General features: G+C 52.6%; 1 protein-coding gene and 1 non-coding gene across 2 annotated transcripts; one reads left to right on the top strand and one right to left on the bottom strand.

Annotated features, from left to right (window-relative positions):
• Nucleotides 1-3,602: 3,602 nt before the first annotated feature.
• Nucleotides 3,603-12,205, bottom strand: UPK3A (uroplakin 3A). Its single transcript, XM_019739209.2, has 6 exons — nucleotides 12,064-12,205; nucleotides 10,902-11,057; nucleotides 9,217-9,496; nucleotides 6,775-6,857; nucleotides 5,542-5,674; nucleotides 3,603-3,861 (listed from the first exon to the last, which is right to left on the bottom strand). Exons 1-6 carry the CDS (start codon nucleotides 12,113-12,115, stop codon nucleotides 3,702-3,704), a joined length of 864 nt encoding a protein of 287 aa, XP_019594768.2. The 5' UTR covers nucleotides 12,116-12,205; the 3' UTR covers nucleotides 3,603-3,701.
• LOC141570242 (U6 spliceosomal RNA) lies at nucleotides 7,676-7,779 on the top strand. Its single transcript, XR_012494252.1, has one exon. It is a non-coding gene; the product is annotated as a U6 spliceosomal RNA (small nuclear RNA).
• Nucleotides 12,206-23,705: the final 11,500 nt, after the last annotated feature.

Here is a 23,705-nt window from a genome sequence, read left to right as displayed (position 1 = left end):
AACATAAGGTTTGCTTCCTGGTTGCTTTGTCAGCTGTGGCTGTTCCACGTGACTCCTTCATTCAGAGCCCCAGGCAGACAGAGAGCACCCCACTCCACCATGGGGTATAGTCTCATGCTAGAGAGAGAAGAGTGATGGGGAACCACCCAGTGGTTCTTGTATAGCTGCTCAGAAGTGGCCCCCAGCTCATCCCGTGACGGGGGCCTGATGACAGAGGGAAGAGCAAGTATAACCCTTTCAATGTGAGGGGCAGTGAATAAATGGGGGTAACAGTGCATCAGTCCCACTCTAATACCGCCAAGCCTGATATCTGTAGCCTTTCATCCCCCAGAGCTGCACACCTGGTGTGGGGACAGAGCCAGGAGTGCAGTTTCCAGGCTCTCGCCCTCACGTGCAAAGGTGCTGGCTCAGGTAGTAAACAGCCATCAACTGTGATTGGATGGCCATCAGCTGTGGCTAGTTGGCCGTCAGCTGTAACCAGTGAGCCATTGGCCACTAATATAACTGCTGTGGCTACGCTAGCAGGAAATGGGGGGCTAGCAAGAAGATGGTGGCTGAGCTAGCAAGAGCGGATTGCAGCTAGCAAGTGAGGTTGGTTGGCAGAGAAGCGGACGGAAGGTTGCGGATAGTGTGGCTCCTGCTTCCTGAGTCTCCAACCCAGCCTCCAGCGAGAATATAGTGGTGTGACTCCCCTATCTATGGCTCTGTGGGTGTTCCTTTTTGGCCTCATCGTGTCCTGCGTTCTTATGTGGGGAGCGGGACTACAGACCTCGCATGCCACCCTACATGACACCTGGGTACCCACCGCCTACAACTCAGCCCCACCAGCTATGTCATAAGCAGCTTACATTTCACTTTCCCCAAAGTCCTGATTCCTCCAACCCAGCCTGTTTGTCCCCATTTGGGTTGAGGGCACCACTAAGTACTCAGTGGCCCCGGCCCCAAACCCGGAAGACTCCCTTTTGCCAGACTCCTTCCTCCCCTTGTCACATGCTGAGTTCGGGAGTGCAGGGGTCTCACAGACAAGGATCTGACCTTTAACCTGCCCTCCAACTCAGTCTAGACACTGCTTTAAACAATTACAACTGAGAGCGAGGCGAGGCTGTGATGGAGGGAGGAGCTACAAAGAGGGCTGACGTGTCCCGTTCCAGTCTACCCTCATGACCTCACAGTGTGTGGGTTCCTCTCATGGCCCCTTTTTCACAAATGAGGAAAGCAAGGCTGTAGGAGGTGACGTGGCTGACCTAAGGTCTCGGCTGGTAGGAAAGTTGGACCTGTCTGATTTCAGAGAGGCCGTGCTTCAAATGAGACCGGCAGCCTCTCCCAACGGCACCTCATGGGGCCAGAACAGGGCACTGATGCTCTCTGGGGAGACGAGACTCATCCTCAAGGGAGCTGGTCCTGCCGGAGCAAATGGATGGAGCGATCACTCGTGTGCTCGCATCCTCACAGCCCTGAAACAGCTGTGAACTCAGTTCAAGTTTGGTCCCGTGAGCTGTGGCATCACGAGCTGTTGGGAAAGTCTCTTGGTAGCTGGAAGTTCACATTCCCTGGGGCCTCAATCAGCCAGGCCAGTGAAAAGAGGGCTGGACTCGGCACCAAAAGCCAGCCGCCACCCAGCTATTCCCACGAGGGATGGCTGCTGCTAACAGAACAGGGCTCAGGTTACCTGGAGGTCCTGGTTTTCAAATGGGGGGATGGATCCAGACCAAGGACACCCAAACCTGTAGAATAAGTAGGGAACCTTCTCCACAGCAACCACTGTGCTCCAGCATATTTTGATATGAAAACAAATACAGGCTACACGGCTGGTGGGAACACAAAACGGTGCAGCTGCTGTGGAAAACAGTTTGGCAGTTCCTCAAAAAGTTAATCATAGAACGACTATATGACCCAGCAATGCCACTCCTCGTAGGTATATACCCAAGAGAACTGAAAACAGGTGTACAGACAAACCAACATGCCTGTTCATAGCAGCACTGTTCTAAGAAGCCAAATAGTGGCACAATAGCCAAAGGTGAAAACAACCCAAATGCCCATCAGCCATGAATAATAGATCCAGAAAATGAAATATTACTCACCCGTGAAAAGGAATGGAGTACTGATATGTGCTACAATGTAGATGAACCTCAAAAACATTAGGCTCAGTGAAAGGAGCCAGGCACAAAAGCTCACATACTGTACCATTCCACTGAGATGAAATGTCCAGAGGAGACGAATCCACAGAGACAGAAAGCAGATTGGTGCTTATCGGGGACCTGGGGTAAGGGAGGAGGCAATGGGGGGTAACTGCTTAACAGGTACAGGGTTTCCATTTCCGGTGAGGAAAACGTTTTGGAACTACATAGAGGTGTTGGTTGCACGACACTGAGAATGTACTAAATGCCCCTGAATCGTTCACTTTAAAATGGTTAATTTTATGTGATGTGACTCTCACCTCAATTTAAACACTAAAATAAAATAAATACAGGCAGGCTCTAAAAGAGAATGCAAACTTGCTTCAAGGACGCTTCCCACCGCACCACCCGCTGCGGCTGGGGAGTCAGGGAGGAGAGCTGGCAGGACCGCCCTAAGGGGGGGGCTCTGGTGAGGACGCACAGCAATGGGGGAGTTCCAGGGCTCCCCAGGCCAGTCTCATGGGGGTTAGAAGACAGTCTCGAGGATCCCAGAGATGTCCCGGCACACCCAGGCTGGGTGCCCTCAGAAGCAGCACCCACCACTCCCTCCTCCTGTGCCCACTGCCCAGGGACTGGCTCCTTTCAGCTTCTGCAGCGCCAGCCACCCTGGCTTTGGCTTCTCCTGATCCCTCGCTGCTTTTAAGTTTCTTCTCACGGCCCCTGCCGCCTGCCTTCTCAGCTTTGGATCCCTCTTGTGAATCTGTGGTGCCCCTGGGGAACCACACCAGCCTGCTGGGGCTGTCTTCCTGGCAGCCGGGGGGCGAGCGCTCCTGCTTTAACCAAACCCAACACACTTCTTCTCCTTTCAGGGATGGCAAGTGGGACTGTGACTCGCTTTGCACATCTGTGAAAGGGAAGCGGTCTTGCTACCTGGCTCAGAAGACAGAATTGAGTCATCTGAGTGGAGACCCCGGACTGGGTGCCCTCCTCTGTGTCCTGTCACTTTTTCTGTCCTCCCACTGGGACAGGAAAGCTGTGAAGGAACGCAGCCATTTGTAGCCTTGAAATTAACCGTTTACATCAGCCCATTTCACAGATAAGGAAGCTGAACCCCAGAAAGAGATGACGGTGGGGGGGAGGTTCAAGACAAGTTACCAGAGCCAGTTCAGTTTCCAGTACCTCACAGCCAGCAAACTCCAAACACCATCCAATAACTGCATGTACAGCCAGTCTCACGGGACCCTAACACTCCTATGAGGTGACCATGAAAGGTGCTTATTTCCCCATTTCACACGAGGAGGTCAGACAACCAGGTGTTGGACAGCCTCAGTCTCTCAGCCTCCACCCCCTTCGCTTACCTGATATTAGTCCCCAGCCCCCGCCCTCTAGAGAAACAATCTAACCCCTCAATACCACATGGACTCACTCATTCACTCACCACCTCACTCACTCACTCTGTGAATATTCATTGAACTCAAATTCTTGGGGAGATTTTATTAAAAGTTTTCGTGCAGTTGGACCAACGGGTCATTTCACCTTGGTGGGGTCAAGGGAGAACGCTGCCCCCCAGGAGTGGTGCCCGGCTCAGTCCTGGAGCTTGCTGGCAAATACCTCCGCCCTGTCCAGGGCCGGCCCTCGGTTCACAGATGTGTACGAAGGTTCTGAGGTGCCCAGGGACTTGGGGACGGCCTCCTGCGTGATCTGGGAGTCGTGCGTGGTTTCCCCATCAGAACCGCCCATGTCTCTAACCAAGAGGATGAACAGAACCAGGGTTAGGGGCGCAAAGCAAGCCCAAACCCCTTTAGCTGGTCAGGGACCTTTCTATTTAGACATTGCTTTCACAGGTGTTCTTTTAGGCATTCATTCAATAAACCAATCTTTCCAGAGTACTTACTGTGTGCCAGGCCCTGGGATAAGGAAAGTGTCACCCTTTTGGAACTATGTGAGCAAACAATTTACAGGTCTTCCCATAAGCTGGGTACTTGGAGTCCATTGTCCCATGTCCCTAAAGAGCTAAGATTGTATGGAGAGACAGACCACAGCAGACAATGACCAGACAGAATGGACAAATCCAGTTGGGAGCCACAGGAGGGCTTCCTGGAGGAGGGGGCAGTTAATCTGGCCCGAAAGGAGAAGAAAGGGGGCAAAGAAAGGCATTCCAAGCATTTGATCAGAGTGGCTGGGGAGTATCTGGGGCAACAGTAGGAAGTCTGGTGCAGCTGGAGCTGGGCAGGGGACGGCAGGAGGGGTAAATGGAAGAGCCAGGCTCAGTCAGCTAATTAGACCTTTGGTGCCAGATTAGGGTGCTGCCTAAAGGGACGGAAGGACAAAACTATGTCCTGACTGCTCCCCGGTCTGGCCAGACAGACCAGTCTCTGGGTGGCTAATCTCACCTATTATTGGTGTTTTCATTAATGTAAATGTCAGAGGCTCAGCATGATTTCCAAGTTCACTGCCCCCCTTCCCACCCCTGACCCACCCGTGTCTTTTCCTGCCTGGCTAATTTACGTGCCCACTTAATTTCCCTGATTCCAAGCAGCTTTTCCACCTGTTTGCTCGCTCCCACTGGGACACGCTCCCCTCTTGATCTTCAAAGTCCCCTGGGCTCCCTCCCTCGCTGAGAAGCACACTGCATGTGACTTCCATCCATCCCTGTCCCAAGGAGCGTTGGCCCTGCTGTCCCTTCCTCCAGGAACCCCACCCTGATGCTCCAGCCAAGATCTGCCCGGTCCCTTCTCGATTCCCAGGGCACCGTGGGCACCTCAGTCCCTGCCCCGCTCAACCCCCCCAGGAATAACGGGCTGTGTGACGCCTGTCTTGCTCCCTCCTGTCTTGCACCCGGCAGCCCTGTTAGCTGCCCCAGACAACCCATGGAGACCAGGAGTCCTAATCCAAACAGACACAAGTCAGAGCTGTTAGTGGAGTCAGGAGATTGGGGCTCGGGTCCCAGCTGTTTTATAACAACTGGCTGTGTGACCTTGGGCCATCCTTCCCCCCCTCAGACCTCAGTCTCCCCATCTGTACTGCAAGTGGGTGAATTATAATGACAACAAAAGCTGATACTTGTTTAGTGCCTGGGCACTGCCCTGAGGACTCTCTAGGGATTATTTCACTCAATCTTCACAACTCCGAAGGGTGGATAATATTTATTAGTAGCTCCATTTTCCAGAAGAGGAACCTGAGGCATAGCAGGATAAGATACTTACCCAAAGTTGTGCAGCTGTGTCAGACCTGGGATCTGCCCTCAAAGCCACACCCCACCCAGCTGACCTTGACCTTGGATGCCCCAGGACTCAGCTCTCCCCTCCCCAACCCACCACACCCAGGGTGAAACGCAGCTCCTTTGACTGCAGGGCCCTCCCCTGCCTCAGCGTTGGGGTCTAGTGTGTCCCCAAGTCCCGCCCTCCAGCTGGTGGGTACTCACACAAGGCTGAGGACGATGGCACCGACAAAGCCCAGAAGCAGGAAGAAGGGCAGGGAGCCCAGGATGGAGGTGATGACGATCATGCCGCCACTTCGCCGGCCTGGCCACGTGTCGATTGCCAAGTACGGGGTGACTAATGGGGCACAGGTCCATTACTCCCAAGACACTGCACCCTCAGCCTTCTCCCTGGGATGCACAGGGCTCCCGGAGGGCTGGTGGCTGCCAGTCCCAGGGATGAAGTGGGGACCAAATTCCATGACTGTCTCCCCCCAGCGTTGAGGTTCAATGATCTTGCTTGCCCCCATCCGACTTCCCAGCTTTCTCCTGTGTATGTCTGGTCTCCTCCTCTTTTAAATGTCTCTGTACATAATTGTAAATTATAAACTGACTCCAATCTCCTGATGAGATGATAGGGATGCAGATTATAAACTATTAAAGGTGAAGCAAAGAGCCAGCTGGCCCGTGGCTCGCCCTCCGCTCTGGCCAGGGTCACGCTTTTTGGAATGAAGTGAACAAAGTGTAGTTCACTCACTGCAGCTTAGGGAGGCTGACTTGAGGGCCACTCGGACGCCAGACACGAGCCGATAGGTCTGTCTGGTCCCAAAGGGCCTGCTCTCCCCACAGACTGACTTCAGGTCCTGCCCTAAGAGAGCTGGGCCTAGCCCTCTTGTCTGGATTACCCAAGCAGCTTTTCCACCTGTTTCCTCACTCCCACTGGGGAGGCCGAGCAAGGATTCTTCTTCCCACTTCTCAGATATGGAAACTGAGGTCCTGCATGGCTCACACAGCAGCAGGGCTCAGAGGCTGGGCTTGTTCTCAGGACTCTTGGTCCCAGGGTAATGGCATCTCAGGAGCTGCGCTGGCCACACACAGGCCTGACTACCCCCCACTGCGTGACCTCTGGCAACCTTTCAGAGCTGCTAAACGGCACACTCCTTGGATGCAAATGCACCATAAGGGCTGGGAAATGCCCCTGACTTTGACTCCAGCCCACCCATCCAGCCAGGCCCAAACGCCAGCAGTCCGCCACCTTCCTTTGTTACAGCACCTGGCCCTCAAGGAAGGAGGGAAGGAAGGAGGGAACGATGAGGTTTCAGGTGAAATTATTTTAAGATGTATTTTCCTCATAGACCAGTGGCCTGCCTGTGACTGGGGAAACTTTCCAGAGTGACAGCCTGAGTCTGCCTTCCCAGATTCCCTTGAGGACCGCCCCAGCCCACCCCTACAACTTACGCCTGTTGGTGCGGATGGGGTCGGACCACAGGGTCTGGTCCTGTACCAAGCCCGTGGACATGTTGACAAGGACGTACTTGAATCTGGAAGGAGACGGAGTGAAAATGACTTCCATGCACAAGGCGGTGAGCTCCAGCCACGGGGAGGTGAGAGGGACTAAGACGGCCGGGGTGGGGGACAGAGTGAGGACTTCTGGGCGGCCACAGGTGGGCCTGGACAACAGGATGGTGCTGGACTTCGGATTGGCCCCTTTGCCACATATCACTGCCCAGGCCCTTCCCCAGGGCAGATGCCACCTTCTCCAGGGAGCCTTCAGCACCCATGGTCCTCCTCTCGGCTGTCCCTCTGAGACCCCAGCTGGTTCTCTACTTTATATACACACAGAGGGTGCCAAACACATGCATACACATTTTAAGAAAGGAAAAAACTATTAAAATTGTAATACTCAATACATATCGATAAGAAAAGAATGCAAGTCACGTTTGACTTCTGCAATTACAAGAGGTGCTCAAAGTGGTGACCATCAGTGTAATTTTAATACAGTTTTTTTCCTTTCTTAAAATGTGTCTACATTTTCTTGGCACCCTCTGTGTGTGTGTGTGTGTGTGTGTGTGTGTACACAAACGTAGCATATTTGCTCAGTCTTGACCCATTTGTCCTCACATGTTTGCCTTCCACTATTCCCAGCTTGGTCCTTGATAGCACACAAAAAAGAGTTAAAAAATAATAACATCCATTCCCGCCGCTCTGGGATAAGGGCTATATTTTACATGCAGAAAATCTCAATCAAGCATTACGAATCATAAAGGAAGGCCAGGCGATACAGTCCAAAATACCCATAGCCACATTAAGATCCATTTAAAATAATGGATGTTCCAAGAACTAAGAAATTGACAGCCTCGTGCTCGCTTCGGCAGCACATATACTAAAACTGGAATGAGACAGAGGTTAGCCTGGTCCCTGCACAAGGGTGACACCCAAATTCATGAAGCGTTCCCTATTTTTTTCTCTTGCTCCGGGTCTCCTCGAACCCACCCGCTGTTCTTTCTCTCCTCTCCTTCCGCCTTCTGCTGTGTTTTCCCATCACCCTGGAGCCGCACTCCTTCCTCCGACAGCCCAATTGTTTTTACCTTATATTCTAAGCTCCTACCACCAACCTTCTGTCCCTTCAAATTTTGCCCTCCTCAACAAAAGTAAAAAATAAATTAACGAATTTTTTTAAAAAAGAAGAAATTGGCAGCCTCTAGTTTTACACAGAAAAAAATTAAGACCTTTAAAATCAGTGTTTTGCCTATGGGGTGGCCGGATGGCTCAGTTGGTTAGAGCACGAGCTCTCAACAATAAGGTTGCCGGTTCAATTCCCGCATGGGAGGGTGGGCTGCACCCCCTACGACTAAAGATTGAAAAGGCGACTGGACTTGGAGCTGAGCTGCGCACTCCACAACTAGATTGAAGGACAACGACTTAGAGCTGATGGGCCCTGGAGAAACACACTGTTCCCCAATAAAAAATTAAAAAATAAATTAATAAAACTGGTTAGCATTTTTTTAAAAAATCAGTATTTTGCCTAAAAATCCCCCACTTCTCTAGGTCTGAAGATGAGAGTTTCGGAGGCTGGGATCTGCGCCTGTGTCCCCAAGGTGGGGTGGACTTTGCGATCAAGAAGGAGGGAGAGGTTAGGAACAAGGTCAGAGGGGAGGATTGAGGGGGGGCCAGAGGAGATCCAGGGCTGAGGCCAAAGGTGGGGCAAGCAATCCGACAGGACGGCAGGTGAGTGACGGCCTGGGGAGCCTAGAAGGTACAGAGACCCCAACCTACGCATCTCCATGGTAACAGGAGTAGCTTTGACACCAGATAAAAAGAAGACCCTCTAGCCGTGGGTCAGGGCTGAGGCCTGAGATCTGCACGGAGAAGATGCTCAGGAAACACCTGTGCAAATGAATGTGGGGCTGCTGTGGTGGGGTCGCCACAAAAATGTGCACTGAGAGAGGCAGGCAAAAGCAGGGGCTCAAGTGGTAGCTGGAAAGGCCTTAGGTGGGGCTCAAGTTCATGCCAGGTCCCAGCTTTTCACCAGGTGACCCCCTTCCCTCTCTGGACCAGTTTCCTTTCCTGTCAAATGAGGGGCACCGTGGTAAGTGCCCCCTGGGTGATGGGGAAGGACCAGGTGTATGATTTGTGGGGCCCAGTGCAAATGAAAATTTAGACCCCTTGTTGAAAAATTAACAATTTCAAGATGTCAGAGCATTAAGCCAAGCAGGGTCCCTTCTGAATATGGGATCCTGTGCTTGGTCACATGACCAGGAAGCCCTTTATGGGACCCAGGATGGTCCTGGCACATAGTAGGCTCTCAAGACATGTGGCCTCACACACTTCACCAGCTTTGGGTCTTCCCGAGTCGGGGTGGAGCACACCTGCCACTCTCCCGCAGCTGCCCACACCCACCTGTATTCGGTGGCTGCTGACAGTGGTGGGTTGCAGAGGCCCTGGAAGTTGGGGTCAGACAGGCAGGTCCCATTGGCGCCCACTCTGACCAGGTAGGCATTCAGGATCTCGGAAGCCCGGGACACATCCCCTACGGCATCCAAGCTGGGCAGGTCGCTGCAGGGCGTCAGGTCAAAGGCCGAGGCCTTGTACGGGCCTGTCCTCCCCCCCTCTGTTTGCTGGAACGTGGAGCTCAGCGGGGCCTTGGTGTTGTCCTGCACAGACGCATTCCTGGAGCTGGCTGGAGAGACAGTGCTGGGCGTGAGCTTCCTGGCCACCCCAGCGCCGTCACTCACTCAGTCATTCATCAAACGCCCCTGAGCATCCTCTATGAGTCAGCACTGTGCTCTGGGCACAGGCACAGGGCAGGCTCAGTCCCTGCCCTCAAGGGCACCTCTCCTGCTTCGGCCGCTCTGTGCAGCTCTCACCCACCTCATCTTGTCACAGGCCTGCAGTCCTCCCACCCCAGCAGGCTACTGTCATGTCCTCACTGGACTCTCTCGTCTGTGAAATGGGAACAGAGGGCCACACGGTACAGGGGAAACAGCGTGGAGGCAGGCAGACCTATGACGGGCCCGAGGCCTCTTCCTTACTAGCTGAGTGATTTTGGACACCTCACTTTACTTCTCTGGACCCTGGCCTGTGAAATGGGAGAAAGATACCCTGCAGTGCCCACAGGTTGGGCACAGGTAGGTAGGAGGTCAATAAACGTTTGCTGGAAGAATACAATAACCCTAAATAAGCTGTTGTAAGTGACCAGTTTCTATTATAGAAAGGTAAGAGGTTGCCATTGGGTTCCTTCTCTCTGGAAGCCCAGGATTACTCCTAGTCAATGGGGGAGGGAGACTGGGCCAGGGCCAGCAGGCCCTAACACGTGGGTGCCCTCGAAAAGACACAGCTGAGCCAACTCAGGCAGGACTGGGGCGTGAGGACCAGAGAGTCTGGATTCGCTCTCCGGTTCCGGGGGCTCCGCCTCTCTGAGCCTTGATTCTCTGCTCTGTGATGGACATCATAACACAGTGGACCCATGAACAATGTGGGCGTTAGGGGCGCAGATGAAGGCCCGAATATAACTTCTGACCCCCAGAAACTTACCGACTAATAGCCTACTCTTGACCAGATACCTTTCCAATACCGTGAACAGTCGGCTCACCCATATTTTGTATGTTATATGTATCATATACTGTATTCTTACAATAAAGTAAGCTGAAGAAAATACAATGTTACTAAGAAAATCATAAGCAAAGGAAAATACATTTAGAGTATTCATTGAAAATAATCCATGTATAAGTGGGCCCAGGCATTTCAAACCCGTGTTGTTCGAGGGTCAACTGTAGTTACCTTGCAGGCTGGCTATAAACATCAGCTCTAAGGTGAGCCGAGCACCTGGCGTGATGTAGGTACTGAGTGACTGGTGCTGTTATGATTCCCACCACTAGACTGGATGTCCCTTCAGGGCAAGGACGTGTCTGTGACTGCAGCACCCAGCCCAGGGCTGGCACTGAGCAGACACAAGTGCAGGTTGGTGAGCTGCATGGGGTAGGTGGCTTACAGGGAGGCAGCACCCCTCCACCTGCCTCCTTCCCTCGGCCCTGTGGACAGGTCAAAGCCCCTTTCAGCATAGCCAGAAAAAGCAGGTGCCTCACCCGAGTCCACCAAGACGTAGAGGTAGATCTCACAGGGGCCACTGAGGGCTGCTGTGCTGTCGAACACGCAGAGAGGTTTTTCCAAGGCCACGGTGCTGAGGGTGGGGTTGTTGGTGGCAAAGGTCACGCTGGCCAGTTGGGGCTGGAGGTTCACACCTGGTGGATGCAATGACAGGAGCTGACCGCTGGCAGAACTGTCCACACTCATGGGCATCCTCTGTCCTCCCCTGAGACACACACACACACACACACACACGTTTGGATGCACTTACTGAGTACCTGCTCTGTGCCAGGCACTGGGCTTCACACTCCCCACGCGTCCTCTCAGGAACGTGACTTAGACATGGGCAGCACTCCTGCCCCCACCCAGTCATCCGGGCCAGGAATTGGGCCGTCCAGCTGAGCTGCTGCCCTCTCTCCCCCCCTGCAGACTTTCAATCACCCTGTTGGGGTTCTCTCCACCCTGTCTTGGAGTCCCACCCTCTTCACCTGGACCCTAGGAACAAGCCCTCCCCCATCCTCTGCTCTCTAACATGAAACTCTGACCGTGTCACTCTCCTGCTAGGCCCCTTTTGTGGCTCCCCCCGCCCTCCAATGCAGTCTGGTCTCTCTGAAGGGTCAGTAAGGTCCTGAAGTTATGGGCGTTGCTTTATTGGGTCTCCAGCCTCACCTCTATGCACCCCAAGTTCCAGCCACCTGGGTGGACAATGCACAGGAGGTTCCCGGGATAGATCATGCCACCTCCCTCCTCTCTGGACCTGCCCATGCTGCTCCTTCACCTGAAAAGTTCCTCCACCTCCCCTAGTCCAGGAATCACCATGAGTCTAGCTCAGTGCTTTCTCTGCTCTCCCACAGCCCACCGTGTATCTGTCTTTTGCAGCATCCATCACAGGGCTCTGTCATCCAGGAGACCTGGAATCCCCACCAGAGGAAGCTTATTAATCAGTATTGGTTATTGCTAATATCTGGGCCCCCAGAGCCTGCACAGGGCCTGGCACAGAGCAGGCATCCGTGCCTATTCCTGAAGTGAACAAATGAAGGTCCCATCCCTAACGCCCCTTCCCATCCAGGCTCTTATCAGGACTCCTCGGGAGGGTCAGGATGCAGGACACAACTGCCCACCTGCCCTGGGCAAAGATCCCTCCTCTCATCATCCGCTTACCTGAGCAGAGCCGCAGGCAGCCGAGGGCCAGCAAGGCCCAGAGCGGAGACATGTCTGGGACAAGCCGCGACAGCGTGCGGTGGGAGGTCCCAGGGGACAGCGGCACCGCGCCTCGCCCGCGGCCTCACCTGCGAGCCCTGAGCCCTCGGCGCGCCCCGCCCCCGCCCGCGCCGGCCAATCCGTGGCCTCTCGAGGGCTATTTGCATACGCCCCGCCCCGGGCCCCGGGCCCACCCCCGATGTGTACCCCAGGAAACTTATCAATCTGCGCAGAAGCCGTTAACAAAGTGCCTACTACGTGTGGAGACCTGGGTGGTGCTTTCTCCGCGTCTCCAAGTGAGACCTTGGGGCCAAGACACCCCTCTTTGAGCTTCAGTCTCCATACTGTAAAACGGGGACGCTAATTTCTGTAACTATTTATAGAGATCCTACTAGGCACTGACTGGGCTCTTGAGAAGATGAACCGAGTTAACCAGTGAAAGTGCTGTCACGGAAACCTTGGCGACCTGAGTCTGTGAGCTGTCTGGAGACTGCTGGTGCGGCCCTCCTCAGTTCACAGGTTCAAGACCAAGGCTGCACCTGGATAAAAACAAATAACCTATAACAAACACTATTACAGTTAGTATGACAATGAGAAAATTTTGAATTATGGAATGTGTATTGAATAACAATATTGATTAGATGTTAAATTTCCTAAGTGTGGCCATTGTACTGTGGTTATGAAGAAGATACATGCTGGAGTCTTCTGGGGGAAGTGTCACCCGACGTGAAACTAACACACACACACACACACACACACACACACACGCGCTTGTATATGGAGTGAGGGGAGAGAGTAAGCGATAAAACAAATGCAGCACGATGTTAATAATTGGCAGATATGGGTAGTCATTGTATTGTCCTCGAAATGTTTCTATAGATTTGAAAAGTTTTAAGTAAAAATGTGAGAAGACAGAGATTCTGTGCTCAGCCAGAAACAGTGCTCCTCTCTCTGGGCCTCAGTTTCCCCTCCGTAAAATGGGGAGGGAGAAGCTTAATGGCTTCTCAGCTCTGAGTGGATAATCAGATCTTTATCTCCAGGGAACAGAAGATGCCCCAGAGACAAGGAACTCATGAGTAAAGGGGGAGGTTTTCCTCCAAGAATTTTTATGGACTGATATTTCTCGTCCACGATTCTTTGTGAACCTGGAGTTTATCAGAGGCTGGCAGAGTTGATCCCACAAGCTCAGCCCAGAGTTACCATGAGAAGGAGAAGGCACAGTAAGCCGACGTCTTCTCCAAAACTCAGCAGTTTCAAATGAAAAAACAAACAAAAAGTCCTCTGCTCTCTTGGCTTGCCCAAATATGGAGAGAACATTTGGGGGGAAAAGTTAAAATAATAATCTGCTAAGACTCAAAAACGTTCTGCAAAAAAAGGAAGTCTTGGATTTATAAACAAGTCTCCACAGATGCTGACTTTTGTCTGGCATATTCTGAAGAGGGAAAAAGTGCAGGAAAAATGAATCACTGTGGCAAATTCGATTGGGAGACACCTATGCTGGTCTGCATGGAGGGACATGGGTGAAAAGAGGCCCTGACACCTGTCAATGTCCCCCTACTGTGCCTCAGTGCCCCAATGGACATTCTAAAAAATGGTGACAAAAGAAAAAAAAATATTTTTTTCTCTTTTCTGGTCAAGTGGATTCCAGGGCACTGGGCTTTGGTCTGACTTAGGTCTGTTTCTATACCTCAGTCCATCAGCCGGTCTGTCTGAACCCTGGCCTAGAGGACGTGCTTGTTGGGAGGCTGCAAAGCAGGAAGCTCTGTGATGTGAAAGGTTATGCAAACCCCAGCCCTACACAGGCCTCCTTTGAATTTGAAACACGGGGAATTTATGGGTCGGAAATTCTTGACCCAGAAATATTTCTCCAAGGATCAGAGAGGCCTGAGCCAGTTTCCATGACCCTTTTCTTTAGAAGTCAGAGAAGTTGCGGGTAACCACTGCCCCCCACCCCGTCCTCCTCCCCCTCCCCCCACAAACACTTGCTTTCGCCTTCGCCACCTATGACAGGTCCTGGAAGCGAAGCTTTTCTGCACATGGAGATTCAGTCACTTTAAAACAAGACAAAACAAAATGCAAGCAAAGAAAGCCAAGCTCCTGGCCCTGGGGAGACCACCCATCTTCCCCCAGCTCTAAGTGGCTCTCAGCAGCCCCACCTGTCCCCCAGGCTCCAGCCATGGGTCCTACACGGGCCTGGGGGGTATTCGCGGTGCCCCCTTGCAGAGTGGAGGCATGAAGTGCAATCGTGGTGTGACCGTGCTCCGTAACAGGGGTGCTGGGCAGTGTCGGGGTTAGAAATCTCTCTCCCACGCATGCAGGCCTCACCCACTGCACGGCCCTCTCAGGCTTGTTCTGCCTTCTCCCACCATCACAGCCCCCTTCCGTGCTCTTAGGGTAGAATCCAATCTTACTCAGCAGATATTTATCCAGTGCCTACACCGTGCTGGGCAGCCTAGTCTCCCAGGCGACTCGAATCCATCGCTTGTGTGCTGGTCCTGCTACTGCTGCCTGGCACCTTGTCTTCCTCACCCCTCTCTCTCTAACCATATTAGTCTGCTCAGGATTCTGGAACAAATACCGCAGACTGGGGCTTAAACATGGATTTCCTCATACTTCTGGAGGCTGGAAGTCAGACATCCAGGTGTCCTGGGGTATGTTTCTTCTGTGGCCTCTCTCCTTGGCTTGGTAGACAACTGTGGGGACAGAGCCAGGAGTGCAGTTTCTAGGTTCTCAGCCTCACATGGAAAGGTGCTGGCTCAGGTAGTAAATGGCCGTCAACTATGATTGGATGGCCATCAGCTGTGGCTAGTTGGCCGTCAGCTGTAACCAGTGAGCCATTGGCCACTGATACAACTGCCGTGGCTACGCTAGCAGCAAATGGGGGGCTAACAAGAAGATGGTGGCTGGGCTAGGAAACACGGATTGCAGTTAGCATGGCGGATTGCACTTAGCAAGTGAGGTTGGTTGGCAGAGAGAAGTGGACGGCAGGTTGCGGATCGTGTGGCTCCTGCTTCCTGTGTCTCCAACCCAGCCGCCAGAGAGAATATAGTGGTATGACTCCCCTACCTATGGCTCCGTGGGTGTTCCTTTTTGGCCTCACCATGTCCTGCGTTCTTATGTGGGGAGTGGGAGCTGAGACCCCGCATGACACCCTAAGTGACAACTGCTCTCCTCTCCCTGGGTCCTCACATGGCTGTCCCTCTCTGGTTATCTGTGTTCTAATCTCCTCTTTTTATAAGGATGACAGACAGCCATCTTGGGTCAGGGCCCACCCTAGTGACCTCATTTTACCTTAATCACTCCTTTAAAGACCCGTCTCCAAATATAGTCACGTTCTGAGGTACTAGGGGTTAGGACTCCAACACACAGATGTGGGGCAGGGGGGACACAATTCAACCATAACACATCCTGGGCTCTCTCCATGGCTTCTTGCCTGGACTTATAACACAATGACAATCGCCCCGTGTGTCAGGGACTACACTAAGCATTTTTTGTGGGGTTTTTTACATATATTAACTCACTCATTACGTTGTCTGGGAGGCAGGTATGATTATTACCCCCATTTTACAGATGAGAAAATGGAGGCTCTAAGAGGTCAAGTAACTGCCCACTAGAATGTAAGCTCTGCCCAGGCAGGAACCGTGTCTCTAACCCCAGCACTCAGCACGGCGCCTGACACGGTTATGCTGGATGGAGAGACATGCCCTGTGCCCCTCCCAACCCAGCAGGTAGGAAGTAGGGAGGTGGATTTTAAACCCAGGTCATGGGACCCCATTGTCCACGCCCTAACCTCTATGCAGAGCTGCCTTCTCCTTGGTCTGCTCACCCATGGGTCACCCCTCCGAGGCATCTCCACCCAGAAGCCAGAGTGGCATGTCTAAAGTACAAATCTGGTTGTCACTTCTCTCATGTAGAACTCGTTGGGGCCCTAACTGTGTTCTGGATGAAACCCACGCTTCTGAGCGCTGTCAAGGGTGGCCCTGAGCGCTGGCCTGAGGAACCGGAAGGATGGAGCTGCCCTTACCTGAGATGGGGAAGGCTGCGGGAAGCGTGGGTGCGGAGAGGAGGGGAAACAAGGATGTCGGTTCTCGGCCTTCTCGTGCTCTGTGTGCAGCGGAGGTTCTGGAGAGCAGAGGGGGAACCAGCTCAGCCTGGCCCCCCCAGAGCTCGGAGCGGGGGTCAGACTCCAGGGTGCTTCCCACCCCCAACACTGGCCACTGTGGTATCCGTGAGGCTGGTTCTCTCACCAGGGAGACCTGTCCCTGGGCTTCTGTGCATTTGTGAGCGAGCGGCAGCTTCTCCCGCCCAGCGACACCTGAGGGGTAGTAGGAGAGGGGCACCGATTTACAACCTGAATTTAACAGACATCCCCCAGTGCTACCAGCTGTCCAGTCCTGTGCTGGGCACAGGGGATGGAGGGCAATCAGATTCCGGGTTCTGGAGAAGCTATGGAGCCCCTGTGTCAGGCCAAAGGGCAGAGCAGGGTGGGGTGGTCTGGCACTGCCCCCTCGCCTTGGGGAAAGGTGAGGTACCTTTAGTTCAGCAGCGGCAAACTGGTTTGTCTGTCTCTGGAATGAAGCCCGGATTAGATATTAACCTCCCCTTGTCTGTGTGATCTGGAGGCTGTTGTCATGGGGGATGGGGGGGGCCTTTCCTGCCCAGTCCTGAAAGGCCTGTGATGGCCCCTCACCCCGGCCCACCCTGGGGGGGCACAGCTGGGAGGTGAGAGCAGGCCCTGGTTCAGCCCACAGTACCTCTGCTGCATCACCTCTCTTCATCCCCATCATCCCCATGGCAGCTTGCGGAGGCTCCCAGCCTCACCCCTACGTTACAGAGGAGAAAACAGGAGTTATGAGCTGTTTCCCCAGAACGTGAACCTGCGTCCCCAGCCAACAGTTCTGTGCAAGCTCTGCTCCATTGAGTGTGTGTTTCAGGGGTTTGGGGTGCGGATGGGGGCGGTGGATGTTGTAAATAGAGGGGGTAGGTGGGGCCTCCCCTGCCATGGGTAGTGGCTGGACACTGCGAGCCTGGATTCCAGCCTTCGGTCTGATTTGAATGCTCCCCCCCCACCCCCCACCCCCACACACGATCCATTCCAGGTGCTTCTCTGCCAGCCGAAAGGGACCTCTCTGTGCCCCTGGATCCGCTCTCACATGGCCTGCTGGGGAGACTGAGGTCTGGATGGAAGAGTGGCCTCGGGCCCCTTCTGCTGCCTTGCCCAGCACAGGGAAAGAACAGCTCTGACTTGCTGTCTTCTGACACTGCCCTTTGAGTGTTACTGCCTGCATTTTGAACATGATGCCAATAACCCCTGCTCTAAAATGAGTTCTCTACTTCATGGCCTCATCTGAACTCAACCTTCTAACAGCCACCACCCTAAAAGGCCTGACAAGCTAGTTCGCATGGCTCTGTGAACACCCTGGGCCTCCCAGACAGGTCCCTGGGGAAGCAAGGAGGCACCCAGCTTACACCCAGGACTTGCTGTCAGCCAGACAAGCTGTGGCTTTGGGCAAGTCACTTACCTCTCTGCCCTGTGTCCTCATTTGAAAATGATCATAGACTCTTACCCATGGATCTACTCTAAGAATGAAATAAGCTAATGTGTGGTATCTGAATAGATGATCTGAATAGACATTGTTCCAAAGAGGACATACAGATGGCCAACAGATACACGAAAAGATACTCAACATCACTAATTGTCAGGGACATTCAAATCAGAACCACAGTGAGATACCACCTCATACCTGATAGAATGGCTGTCATCAAAAAGATGAAGGTTCCTTAAAAACTTAAAACTAGAACCACTGTATGATCCAGCAACTCTGCTTCTGGGTATTTAGCTGAAGAAAATGAAAACACTAACTTGAAAAGATATCTGCACCCCTATGTTCACTGCAGCATTATTCACAGTGGCCAAGATATGGAATCAACCCAAGTGCCCATCAAGAGACGACTGGATAAAGAAGAGGTGGTACATATATACAATAGAACATTACTCGGCCATAAAAAAGAATGGAATTTTACCATTTGCGACAACATGGATGGAACTAGAGGGTATTATGCCAAGTGAACTAAATCAGACAGAAAAAGATAAATACTGTATGATCTCATTTGTATGTGGAAACTAAAAACAAAAATAAAAAACCCCAAAACAAACGACCAAAAAAAACTAGCTCATAGATACAGAGAACAGATTGGTGGTTGCCGGAGGTGCTGATGAGGGATGAGGGGTGGGTGACATGGATGCAAGGGGTCAAAAGGTACCAGCTTCCGGTTATAAAGTAAGTAAGTCCGGGTGTGTGAGGTACAGCATGGCAATTATAGTTAATGACCCTGCTTTGCATATTTGAAAGTGGCTAGAAGAGTAGATCTTGAAAGTTCTCATCACAAGAAAAAAAATTGTGATTATATATGGTGACAGATGTTAACTGGACTTATGGTGATCATTTCACAATATGGACAAATATCAAATCAATGTGCTGTACATCTTAAACTAATATAAACTATCTATTGTACTTCAATATTAAAACAAATAAGCTAACTATATCACAGGACTCAATGGTGAGAATTAAACGAAATGACACACGTTTTGAGTACTTGATAAATGAATCCTTGATAAATGAATGGGCATTTGCTCATTTGGCAGAATCTTACTCTAGACAAATAACCCCACTGGGTGATTTAGAACACCAGTGAGAAGGGGGAGGGTCTTCTGGGGAGAAGCTGGTCTCTTGCTGCTCTTTAAATCAACCCATAGAGTTAGCTGAGCCTCTCTCTAGAGTCACACTATCCAGTTAGAGCCACTAGACACGTGGCTATTTAAAGTTCATTGCTACTAAATACAATGAAAAATTCAGCTCCTCGGGCAGCTGGATGGCTCAGTTGGTTAGAGCACATGCTCTTAACAACAAGGTTGCTGGTTTGAGTCCCACATGAGATGGTGGGCTGTGCCCCCGGCAACTAGATTGAAAACGGTGACTGGACTTGGAGCTGATGGATCCTGGGAAAAACACACTGTTCCCCAATAAAGTCCTGCAAATGCACACTGTTCCCCTTCCCCAGTAAAATCTAAAAAAAAAAAAAAAAATTCAGCTCCTCAAGTGCCCACATTTCAAGGGCACTCACCACATTTCAAGTGCACTTGTCACCTTTCAAGGGCTCAGTAGCCAGCGGTTGCCACACTGGACAGCATGGCGCTGACTAGAAAATTCCATCTCTACAGAAGGTTCTACCAGACAGTGACAGTGCTGTTCTACAGGTCAGGGTGACTGTCTGTGGGGGATCACGCCGGAATTCCACATATTGGTTAAGACGGGGGCCAGGATAAGAGGCGGAACAAAGCAGGACAGACTATGAGAATGGCTGCTCGTGGAATAAAACTCCTCATTAATTCCTTCCTTCAAATGAATATGCATTTGACCAGTGTTTTATTAAGTGCCTACTACTGTGTACTGTGTGCTGGGAATACAACTATTCTACCCTCACGGTGCTTTATTATTAGGAAAAGGAGGGACTGACTGTTCGTCAAATAAGCTCACAGAACTATGCCAAATACAACCACAACAGGCTAAGAAGAGGCTCAGGGAGCGTGGAGCTGGGGCTTGGACTCCGTCCAGGTGGGCAGGAGAGCTGCTCCAGGAAAGCGGCCACTTAGCTGGGCTTTGAGGGACGCAGTGTAGTGCAGGCAAGAAATGGGTGCACATCAGAAGGGGTAACTGGGCACTGCTGCAGCCTTAGGAAACCAGTGGGGTGGGAGGCGGGGCATCCCCTGGCAGGCATGGCTACACCTCACTTCCACCCCAGGTCTGTGGGGCAAGGAGACAGTCAGCAGGAAGCAGGACATCCAAGGCCTGCAGGTGGCCTCCAGAGGAGCCAGACGCACCCAGCAAAGAAGTAGGGAAGCAAACAGCTCTCCTCCACCCTCCAATTTCCAACCAGGTCCTCCACTGGCTGAATCCTGGGGAAATGGGCAGTTGACCCAGCCCAGAAACACCAAATCTCAGAGCCACAGTCACCCCAGAGAAAGGACCAAGGAGGGCATCTCAGCAGGATGAGGACTTCCTGTGTGCCGGGTACGGCTAGAGCTTTCCAGGACCATCCTGTTGGGGGGTTGTCTGAGGCTTGATGTCTGTGCCCCGTCTAGGATGTAATCTCCCCGAGGACAGTCTTGGTGTTCCAGGAGCCGAGCGTGGCACACAGCGATTTGGATAGTGATGACGTGAGTGGCTGACCCTTGGGTCCCCTGGGGAAGTGGGTCCCACTGTCCTGTTTTTATAGGTGAGGACTTCCCTCGGGAAAGCTGGGGGGCCGGCAAGAGCAGGACCTGGGCTTCAAATCTGGAAGGGGTGAAGGAGATTGCATGGGCCCTTTCTCCCAGTCCCAAGCCCGCAGCAGGAGGAAACAGAGGAGGAGGCAAAAGCCGTCATTCTAAACAGCAACGACAATGGAACAAGGAAACCCTGGCCTGGCATTTGGGGCCCTGTGGTCCAGCCCCAGCTCTGCCTCTAGCTGCTCTGTGCCTTAGCCAGCTCAGGCCGCCATCACAACATACCATAGACTGGGCGGCTTAAACAACAGGCATTTGTTTTCTCACAGTTCTGGAGGCTGGCAGTCCAAGGTCAAGGACCTGGCTGACTCAGTTATTACTAATCCTCTGAGCACTTCCTCTGTGCTCCTTAATCTCCCTGAGAATGGGGGGGAGGGGATAGCTCTGATATCACCATTCCGTTTTACAAATGAAGACACTGAGGCAGAGAGAAGTTCAGTAGCTTACCTAACTAAGGTCACTCAACCAGCCAGAGCCGGAGTAGGGATTTGAACCCCGGCAGAATCGCTTCAGTCTGTGCCATGAACACCTACGTGGCGCATGTGTGAGCCTGAGGCCAGCAGTGGCCCCTGGGGACTGAGAGGCTGAGTGTTCTAGAATGTTCAAATCCAGACTTTCCCAAACCACCTTGCCTGCCAGACACACTACCTCTGCAGGGCCAGCCCCTCCTGCAAGGTCCAAACATATGCGGGAAACCCATAATTACAAGGATAACAGGGTTCCTTCTCTAATTTATTAATTGTAAGAAAGTAATTTCCAACATCTGAGTACTTTATTATTGCTCACAAATTGACAGTGTGTCTCACAAACGACCCCCACCCCACCCCAGCTGAACACTCCCCTTAGACAGGAGGCAGCAGGAGGAGGCTGGGCAGTGGGAAGGGTGTTCCTGGCAGGGGGACCAGCTACTGCAAAGACCTGGGGACAGAGGGCTGGAAAGCTCAAGGTCAGCACGCAGGCTGGCAGGACAGGGTCCTCAGAAGTTATTACAAAGATGTTATGCAAAGGTGATGGGGATGGGATGCTGGTGGGAGCCAGGGAGCCTGGTTACTGAGCCTTTGTGGCCACTTAGGCCCTAAGCAAGAGGGTGGAGGGGACAAGACGTCCACCAATGACCCAGGAAAGTTGCGTGGGGCTCCCAGCTTCCAGATTCATTCACCTGAAAACCACTTCCCCAGTGGCCATTCTGGGGTCCTGGGTGACCCAGGCCCATCCCAGCCCGCAGACTCACTGTGCACTGTCCTGGAGAAGGAAACAGTGACTGACATTGTGACAGGGCCCCAGCAAGCTGTGGGAGCCCAAGGAAGATGCCCGGCCCAGCCTGAGGCCCAGGAAGGTTTCCTGGAAGCCGTGGTAGCTCAGCGGGACTTGTTGGCGGAAGAGCGGCCAGGAGGGCCATAGAGTAGGTTGTTGGCGCTGCGGAGACCGCAGGGGGTGGGCCGGAGCCCCCAGCGTAGGGCCCTGCGGGGGGAAGAGCGCTGTGTCTCCCTGGCGCTCAGAACCTTTGCCCATTGGGGCGACGCGCTGGTGTCAGGCGCCCCCTGGTGGCATCTCTGCGGTCGGTCAGGACAGGGATGGGGCGGAGTGGGGGCGGTGCTGGGAATGTGGGACCGCGCCCACCCCACGGCTGACTTACCCAAATTCTATCAGAATCAGAAGAGAATGGACTTTTACATAGAAGAAAATGTCTTAGCATGAATACTGATATATTTGTCTTTACAAAGTAGTTTTAATTTATTATTATTATTATTTATTTATGGAGGAAGGGTCCCACAAAGGCAAAAGTGCCAAGAGCCCAGGAAAGTCATACTGCGGTCTCATCTGGGCCCGCCTCTCGGACCCAGGCCCTCCAAGGCAGATGGGGACAACACGGGGGGTATGAAGGTTGGGAGATTTGGAGGAGAGGTGTCAAGAACAGCAAATGCATGGCCGGTGGAGGCTGCCACCGCGTCCCAGTGCTCAGCATTCTTGAGTCTCCACTCCCCTCCTGTCCCCAGGCAGACACAGTGCCCCTTCTCTGTTCAAGTTATGCAACAAAGAATAATGAGCACCTCCCGTGTGCCAGACTGGACACTAAGATGAGGCAGTGGACAGGACAGAAGCCTTGTGACCACAGAGGCCACATTTTAGTGGGGACACAGTCAGTAACCCAAGGAAGACCTCTTGGGTTAGAGGACATGAGTGCTAGGCAGGAGGCTGGGGCAGGTGAGCGGGGAGAGTCATGGCGGACGGGGTACTTTTGCACAGGTGGTCAGGGAGGGACACTTGAAGAAGGGACAGAGGGAAGTGTGAGGAGGTGGGAAGAGCGGTCCAGGCAGAGGGAACATCGAGGGGTCTGTAGAGATGAGGGGGGCAGAGTGATAGGCAATGAGGTCAGCAAGGGGCAGGGTGGAAGGTGGGGGTGCAGGGCCTTGCATTCCCAGGGCAGACTTGGGTTCCTTCTCTGTGTGAGAAGGGAGCCCTCACTATTAGAAGGCACTTCCGGGCTGCTGGGAAGTGGAAGCAGGAAGCCCAGCTGGGAAGCCATGCAGTGGCCAGGGGAGCAGGCGTCTGTCCCTTCCTCTCCATCCCCCCACTTTGGGTCTCCTCTCTCTCCCTGGCCACCCCATCAGCTCCCCCCAGGTCCTCCCACCTCTGGCCCTTCCTGGAGATCAAAACCCAAAGGGAAACAGAATCCATTTGTTTTATTTGCTCAGTGCACAAGAACAGTGAGGAGCCAGAGGTAGAAGATTCCTTTGTCTCTGAAATTTCTGGGCTCTCAAGCTTCCCGCCAGAGTGGATTTGGTTGAACCACAACAGCAAAGAGCTCTGGGCCATTTCTGGGTCACAGGAAGGAACCTGGCTGCAGAGTCTTCAAGGAGTCGTGTTTCCTAACTGGTATCGGTCATTAGCAGCTCTGGGGAGGAAGAGGCGGAAAGGGGAAGGGGTATCCTCAAGGAATCCTGGACTATTAGGTGTGATCAAAAGATTCAATGAATGTTTAAATAAAAAAAAATATTACAGTAAAAGACACATTGCCATTAATCTCCCCTCAAAATACTCCCTCTCACTTTGACCACACTTATCCCATCATTCTTGCCACTTTCTGAAGCAGTTCTCGAAGTCCTCTTTTCTGAGTGTCTTTACTTCATCCTCCATCATGACAATGCTCTGTGTCACACATCGCTTCTGGTATGGCAATTTCTGTCAAATAAAAACATTACGGTGTGTCCTCATCCACCTTATTCACTGGATCTGGCACCGTGCGACTTCTGGCTCTTCCCCAAAGTCAAAATGA

This window comes from Rhinolophus sinicus, linkage group LG02 (genome assembly GCF_036562045.2).
Source record: "Rhinolophus sinicus isolate RSC01 linkage group LG02, ASM3656204v1, whole genome shotgun sequence".
Classification (NCBI taxonomy): domain Eukaryota; kingdom Metazoa; phylum Chordata; class Mammalia; order Chiroptera; family Rhinolophidae; genus Rhinolophus; species Rhinolophus sinicus.
The sequence above is the reverse complement of the archived record's forward strand: the minus strand, read 5'-3'. Positions and strand labels throughout refer to the sequence as shown.